Raw genomic sequence first — 8,622 nt, 5'->3', positions numbered from 1 at the left:
TTCTCAAACTCAACACCCAAAAAACAATAATCAAGTCAAAAAATGGGCAGAAGATATGAAAAGACCCTTCTCTGAAGAAAACATACGAATGGCTAACAGACACATGAAAAAATGTTCATCCTCATTAGCCACCAGGGAAATTCAAATCAAAAGCACATTGAGATACCACCTTACACCAGGTAGAATGGCAAAAATGAACAGGGAAAGAAACAACAAATGTTGGAGAGGTTGTGGAGAAAGGGGAACCCTCTTACACTGTTGGTGGGAATGCATGTTGGTACAGCCACTTTGGAAAACAGTGTGGAGGTGCCTCAAAAAATTAAAAATAGAGCTACCCTATGACCCGACAATTGCACTCCTGGGTATTTACCCCAAAGACACAGATGTAGTGAAAAGAAGGGCCATATGCACCCCAATGATCATAGCAGCAATGTCCGCAATAGCCAAGCTGTGGAAAGAGCCGAGATGCCCTTCAACAGACGAATGGATAAAGAAGATGTGGCCCATATATACAATGGAATATTACTCAGCCATCAGAAAAGATGAATATCCAACTTTTACATCAACATGGTTGGGACTGGAGGAGATTATGCTAAGTGAAATAAGTCAAGCAGAGAAAGTCAATTATCATGTGGTTTCACTTATTTGTGGAACATAAGGAATAGCATGGAGGACATTAGGAGAAGGAAGGGGAAAATGGGGGGTGGGGAATTGGAGGGAGAGATGAACCATGAGAGACTATGGACCTGAGAAACAAACAGGGTTTTAGAGTGGAGGTGGGAGGGGGAATTGGTTAGCCCGGTGATGGGTATTAAGGAGGGCATGTACTGCATGGAGCACTGGGTGTTATATGAAAACAATGGATCATGGATCACTACATCAAAAACTAATGATGTATTGTATGGTGACTAACATAACATAATAAAATAAAAAACAAAAAAAAACCTAATGATGTATTGTATGGTGACTAACATAACATAATAAAATTTTTTTAAAAAGTTTGCTCATTATTTTTGTTGTTGTTTCCTTTTCTCTATTGTATTTTTGGTAAGAAAATGCATTTTCATATGTTATTATTTAAAGATTTAATTTGCTTTTACAGGTATTACCATTTCGATTCCATGAGGTTACAGGCATGGGGGAATCTTTCCACATTTCTCAAGCTCTCCTGCTTTGTTATATGCACTCCTACAATTTTCTCCATGTCTTACTTCTTTCTTTATTCTTGTTTTTAAATTTACGTGTAGTTTACACACTAAATTACATTCGTTTCAGGTGTACAACATAGTGATTCCACAAATTTATACAGTATGCTATGCTGACCACAAATATAACTACTACGAGTCACATTGCAATGCTATTACAATATCATTGACTATATTCCTTATGCTGTGCCTTTTATTCTCATGACTTACTCATTTCACAACTGGAAGACTGTATCTCCCATTCTTCTTCACTCACTTTGCCAATTCCTTATGTCCTTGCCCTCTGGTAACTATGTTTTTTTTTTTTCTCTGTATTAAGAGGTCTGATTCTGCTTTTTGTTTATTAAATTATTGTTTATTAATTTCTTTTTAGATTCCACCCACATATGAATGAAATCATATGGTATTAGTCTTTCTCAGTCTGAGTTATTTCACTTACCATAATTCCCTCCAGGTCTATTCATGCTGTTGCAAATGACATGATTTCTTCTTTTTATGGCTGCATAATAGTCCCGTGTGTGTGTCTGTGTGTGTGTGTGTGTGTGTGTGTGTGTGCCATATCATCCTTATCCATGTCTCTATCGATGGACACTTAGTATGCGTCTGTATCTTGGCCATTGGAAGTAATGTTGCAATAAGCACACCGTTTTCCATAGTGACTGTACCAATTTGCATTCCCACCAGTGGTGTACAATGATTCCTTTTACTCCACATCTTTACCAACTTTATTAAATAACACTAGCCATTTTGACTGTCTTGAGGTAATAGCTCATTGTGGTTTTGATTTGCATTTCCCAATGACTGTGATGTGGAGCATCTTTGCATGTGTCTATTGGCCATCTGTATGTCCTCTTTGGAAAAATGTCTATTGAGGATCTCTGCCCATTTTTTAATCAGATTGTTGTTTTGGTGTTGAGTTGTATAAGTTCTTTATATATTTTGGATATTAACCCCTTATGAGATATACCATTTGCAAATATCTTCTATCCAGTAGGTTGCCTTTTTGTTGTGTTGGTTTCCTTTGCTGTGCAAAAGCTTTTCATTTTGATGTCGTCTCACTAGTTTATTTTTGCTTTTGTTTATCTTGCCTCAGGAGACATATCTAGAAAAATGTTGATATGGCCAATGTCAGAGAAATTACTCTTTCTTCTAGGATTTTTATGATTTCACATCTCACATTTAATCTATTCAGGTCTCACATATTTAATCCATTTTGAGATTATCTTCTATGTATGGTGTTAGAAAGTGGTCCAGTGTCATTATTTTGCATATATCTTTCCAGTTTTCCCAGCACTGTTTATTGAAGAGTCTTTTTCTGATTTTATATTCTTGTCTCCTTTGGCCATAGAATAACTAACTATATAATTGTGGCTTTGTTTCTGGGCTCTCTATTCTGTGCCATTGATCTATGAGTCTATTCTCATATTGTATTGATTACTATACCTTTGTAGTATATCCTGAATTGTGAACTTGTTATATCTCCAACTTTGTTTTTCTCCCTCAAGATTGTTTTGACTATTCATGGTTTCTTTTTGTTTCCATACAAATTTTAGTATTATTTGTTCTAGTTTCTGAAAAATGTTGGTATTTTGATAGGGATTACATTGAATCTGTACTTTGCTTTAGGCAATATAGAAATTTTAAAAATATTAATTCTTTCAATTTTTGAGCATGGGATTTCTTTCCATTTATTTGTGTCATATTTAATTTCTTTCATCAGTGTTTTATAGTTTTCAGAGTACAGGTCTTTCACTCTCTTGGTTAAGTTTATTTTAGGTATTCTATTATTTTTGGTGCAGTTATAAATGGAGATGTTTTCTTAATTTCTCTTTCTGCTACTTTGATATTGGTGTATAGTACCACTATCATTTTCTGGGTATTAATTTTGTATCCTGTAACTTTACTGAATTCATTTGTTATTTCTAGTAACTGGGGTTTTTTTTAAAAAAAGATTTTATTTATTTATTTGACAGAGAGAGAGATAGCGAGAGCAGGAACACAAGCATGGGGAGTGGGAGAGGGAGAAGAAGGCCTCCTGCAGAGCAAGGAGCCCGATGCAGGACTCGATCCCAAGACCCTGGGATCATGACCTGAGCCAAAGGCAGATGCTTAATGACTGAGCCACCCAGGCATCTTTGGGTTGTTTTTTTTTTTAAGATTTTTCTATATATAATATCATATCATCTGCAAATAGTGAGAGTTTAACTTTTTCTTTACTAATATGGATACCTCTAATTTTTTTCTTGCTTGATTGCTGTGCCTAAAACTTCCAGTATTATGTTGAATAAAAGTCATTCTTCACTTCGTGTTACCTTATTATTCCCGGCCATGACTGGTATGGTGATCTCAGTTTAGACAATGCTGCCTCTTAACTCCACCACCTCCTGCCAAGGCTCTGGCTAATTTTTTTTTTAATTTTTATTTATTTGACAGAGAGAGAGTTAGTGAGTGAGTGAGTGAGAGAGAGTGCACAAGCAGGGGATGAGGGAGAAACAGACTCTCCACTGAGCAGGGAGCCTGACATGGGGCTCAACTGTCTGGATAACTCTTTGTCTCTCCTTCTAATCTGAATGATATCCTTGCTGGATAGAGTACTCTTGGATGCAGATTTTTCCCATTCTGCACTTTGAATATATGATGCCACTCTCTTATGGTTTGCCAAGCTTCTGTTGAGAAATCTCCAGCTAGACTTATGGGCCTTCCCTTGAAAGTTAAGGACTTCTTTTTTCTTGTTGCTTTTAAGTTTTTTTCTTTAGTGCTATATTTTGCAAATTTAATTACAATATGTCTTGGTGTTGGCCTGGTTTTGTTTGTTTTGATGGGAGTTCTCTATGCCTCTTGGATCTGGAAGTCTGTTTCCTTCCCCAGAATAAGGAAGTTTTCAGCTCTTTTTTCTTTAAACACATTTTCTGCCCCTTTTCTCTCTCTTCTTCTTCTTCTGGGACTCCTATAATATGAGTGTTACTATGTTCGATGGAGTCACTGAGTTCCTTAAGTCTATTCTTATGTTGCATAATTCCTCTGTCTCTTTTGTTCATCTTCATTATTTTCCATTTTGTTTTCTATATCACTAATTCCTTCCTCTGCTTTTTCCAGCTTGCTGTTCATTGCATGAAGCCTGTTTCCAAGAGAAGATATTGTGATGGTGTTTGGATTAGTGCTGTTCTTATTTGAAAGAGTGAAATGTGCTCAAGGAAACAGAAGTAGGAGGCATTTTCTGTCAAATAATACACATTGAGAAAAGTGCTATCAGTCTTTACAATATGACTGAATGTTATAAAAGGGAGATAATTATATTAGATTAACACCACAGTTTACCATTGTTCACCTTATCATTTTCTTTCTCCAGAATATTAATCCTTTTATAAATTGAAGTCTGCAGGACAATGGAGGAAAGCAACAACAGTTCTGAAAAGGGATTTCTTCTCCTGGGATTTGCAGATGAGCCCCAACTAGAAAGGATCCTTTTTGTCATAATTTTGCTTTTCTACATCTTGAACATCGTGGGGAACACTGCCATCATTTTCGTGTCTTGTTTAGCCACCAAACTCCACACTCCAATGTACTTTTTCCTCAGCAATCTCTCTTGTGTGGACATCTGCTTTACCACCAGTGTTGCCCCACAGTTGCTTGTTACCATGAGTAAGAAAGAAAAAAACATGAGCTACGGTGGATGTGTGGCCCAACTCTATGTGGCCATGGGGTTGGGCTCCTCTGAGTGTATTCTCCTTGCAGTCATGGCTTATGACCGATATGCTGCTGTCTGCCGGCCTCTGCAGTACACAACTATAATGCATCCTCAGCTCTGTGCATTCCTGGCCAGCGTAGCGTGGCTTAGTGGACTCATCACCTCCTTAATTCAGTGTTCCCTTACTGTGCAGCTGCCCCTTTGTGGTCATCGCAAACTGGACCACATCTTCTGTGAGGTTCCTGTGCTCATTAAACTGGCCTGCGTGGACACAACTTTCAATGAAGTAGAACTCTTTGTGGCTAGTGTTATTTTTCTAATTGTCCCTGTGTCACTCATCTTAGTCTCCTATGGCTTTATAACAAAAGCTGTGCTGAGGATAAAATCAGCAGTAGGGCGCCAGAAGGCTTTTGGGACTTGTTCTTCCCACCTGACTGTGGTCATTATTTTCTATGGAACCATCATCTTTATGTACCTTCAACCACCCAAAAGTGGCTCAAAAAAACAGGGAAAATTTGTCTCTCTTTTCTACACGATAGTCACCCCAGTCTTAAACCCCATTATCTATACTCTGAGAAACAAAGATGTGAAAGGGGCCTTAAGAACACTGGTAATGAGAAATGTTCTTGTTTCAGAAAATATATGATTTGTTGGTATTATGTTACTGGGCTATTCTTAGCTCATGGATTATTTGTTCTAAGTTCTGGGTTGTTTTTAGACAATGCCATAAGGAATATTAAAAGACACAGAATTCTGTAAGAAGCTAACATAGTCCAGTCACAGTAGTTTTTAATTCTTCCCAAACATCCTTTGCAAGAATCCAAGTTCTTATGTTTTATCTACTTTGCTCTTCTTCAACCATGCCATCAACTTTCACGCACAAATTGTTTCACTCTGGAGTCCGTGTTTATCTTGTAAACCTCTACTTTTTCCTTAAAGCTCATCTGAAATGTTACCTGCACTCCCTAGCTTTCTTGAAATATCATTCATCTCACCTCTTTGAAAAAATTGTGTCACAATATGTTCCCAAGAAACATGAAATGTACTTTATTCCTACATTTTCACACACACTGTGTGTATGTACATACACACATAATATATGTTATATATCATGTTGTGTATATATATATTACCAGATTTATAACATATTATATATATATATAATATACAATATATAACCATTTCCCCATTAGTTTAAACCAGAGAATGGACAGGTTTCACTATATTGGCTTATTTATATTATGAAAAACACAAACTTAATTCAGAATTGTAGTAAAATTATTACATTTGTAATGTAAATTATGACTTTATTATTAAAATAATGAAATGAGTAAGCTTTTATTAAGTTGATCAATTCACAAATTATTTATTCCCCATCTCTTAAAGGATTTAGAAGTTAAGTGAAAGAAAAGTGTGCATATCATGCTTTCTGTCCCTCTGTCCAAAGAGAGTGAAATGTGTCAATGTGTCCATTTCAAGTATTTTAACAGAACAGTACAGCTATAGAAAAATTGATTTAATCCAAAATCTCAGTTTTACTTTCATTTTTATTATGACACAACAAGGCAAAAAGAAGCATTAAAGCATCAATGAAAATAAAAAGTATAATTCATACAGAATCTGTGTGGGTTTTCATTCAATTTTTTTTAAATTATATTTTGTTATGTTATGTTAGTCACCATACAATACACCATTAGTTTTTGATGTAGTGATCCACAATTCATTGTTTTCATATAACACCCAGTGCTCCACCAGTACAGGTCCTCTTTAATACCCATCACCAGGCTAACCCATCCCCCCACCCTCTCCCCTCTAAAGTCCTCAGTTGGTTTCTCTGAGTCCATAGACTCTCATGGTTCATCTCCCCCTCTGATGTCTCCCCCTTCATTTTTCCCTTCCTTCTCCTAATGTCCTCCATGCTATTCCTTATGTTCCACAAATAAGTGAAACCATAGGATAATTGACTTTCTCTGCTTGACTTATTTCGCTTAGAATAATCTCCTCCAGTCCCATCCATGTGGATGTAAAAGTTGGGTATTCATCCTTTCTGATGGCTGAATAATATTCCATTGTATATATGGACCACGTCTTCTTTATCCATTCATGTGTTGAAGGGCATCTTGGCTGGTTCCACAGTTTGGCTATTGCGGACATTGCTGCTATGAACATTGGGGAGCATATGGCCTTTCTTTTCACTACATCTGTGTCTTTGGGGTAAATACCCAGGAGTGCAATTGCTGGGTCATAGGGTAGCTCTATTTTTAATTTTCTGAGGAATCTCCACACTGTTTCCCAAAGTGGCTGTACCAACTTGCATTCCCATCAACAGTGTAAGAGGGTTCCTCTTTCTCCACAACCTCTCCAACATTTGTTGTTTCTTATCTTGTCAATTTTTGCCATTCTAACTGGTGTAAGGTGGTATCTCAGTGTGGTTTTGATTTGAATTTCCCTGATGGCTAATGATGATGAACATTTTTTCATGTGTCAGCCACTTATATGTCTTCTTTGGAGAAGTGTCTGTTCATGTCTTTTGCCCATTTTTGACTTGATTATTTGTTTTGGGGCGGTTGAGTTTGAGAAGTTCTTTATAGATCTTGGATACCAGCCCTTTATCTGTAGTGTTATTAGTAGTGTCTTCTCCCATTCTGTGGGTTGCCTCTTTGTTTTGTTGACTGTTTCCTTTGCTGTGCACAAGCTTATTATCTTCATAAAGTCCCAAAAGTTCATTTTTGCTTTTGTTTCACTAGCTTTTGGAGAGGTATCTTGAAAGAAGTTGCTGTGGCCGATGTCAAACAGGTTACTGCCTATGTTCTCTTCTAGGATTTTGATGGATTCCTGTCTCACGTTGAGGTCTTTATTCCATTTTGAGTTTATCTTTGTGTATGGTGTTAGAGAATGGTCAAGTTTCATTCTTCTGCATGTGGCTGTCCAATTTTCCCAGCAACATTTATTGAAGAGACTTTTTTTCCATTACATATTTTTTCCTGCTTTGTCGAAGATTATTTGACCATAGAGTTAAGGGTCCATATCTGGGCTCTCTATTCTGTTCCATTGGTCTATATATCTGTTTTTGTGCCAGTACCATGCTGTCTTGGTGATCACAGCTTTGTAATATAGCTTGAAATCGGCCAACGTGATGCCCCCAGCTTTATTTTTCTTTTTCAACATTTCCTTGGCGATTCAGGGTCTTTTCTGATTCCATACAAATTTTAGGATTGTTTGTTCCAGCACTTTGAAAAATGTCATTGGAATTTTGATTGGGATGGCTTTGAAGGTATAGATTGCTCTGGGTAGCATAGACATTTTAACAATGTGTATTCTTCCGATCCATGAGCATGCAATGTTTTTCCATCTTTCTGTGTCTTCTTCAATTTCTTTCATTAGTGTTCTGTAGTTCCTAGAGTATAGATCATTTACCTCTTTGGTTAGGTTTATTCTGAGGAATCTTATGGTTTTTGGTGCTATTGTAAATGGAATCGTTTCTTTTCTCTTTCTACAGTTGCATTGTTAGTGTATAAGAAAGTAACGATTTCTGTGCATTGATTTTGTATCCTGCCACTTTACTGAATTGCTGTATGAGTTCTAGTAATTTGGGGTGGAGTCTTTTGGATTTTCCACATAAAGTATCATGTCATCTGCAAAGAGAGAGAGTTCGACTTCTTCTTTGTCAATTTGAATACCTTTGATTTCTTTATGTTGTCTGATGGTTGTTGCTAAGACTTCTAGTAC

At 36.7% G+C, this 8,622-nt stretch overlaps 1 protein-coding gene across 1 annotated transcript; it reads left to right on the top strand.

Annotated features, from left to right (window-relative positions):
• Positions 1-4,591: 4,591 nt before the first annotated feature.
• On the top strand, positions 4,592-5,539 carry OR2G6 (olfactory receptor family 2 subfamily G member 6). The gene has a single exon (XM_036092320.2). It carries the CDS (start codon positions 4,592-4,594, stop codon positions 5,537-5,539), a length of 948 nt encoding a protein of 315 aa, XP_035948213.1.
• Positions 5,540-8,622: the final 3,083 nt, after the last annotated feature.

Source organism: Halichoerus grypus, chromosome 2 (assembly GCF_964656455.1).
Source record: "Halichoerus grypus chromosome 2, mHalGry1.hap1.1, whole genome shotgun sequence".
Taxonomy (NCBI): Eukaryota; Metazoa; Chordata; class Mammalia; order Carnivora; family Phocidae; genus Halichoerus; species Halichoerus grypus.
This window is presented reverse-complemented; position numbering and strand designations above follow the sequence as displayed.

Coding starts and splice junctions, on each gene's coding strand:
- OR2G6 (XM_036092320.2), top strand. CDS start 4,592: ATGGAGGAAAGCAACAACAGTTCTGAAAAGGGATTTCTTCTCCTGGGA.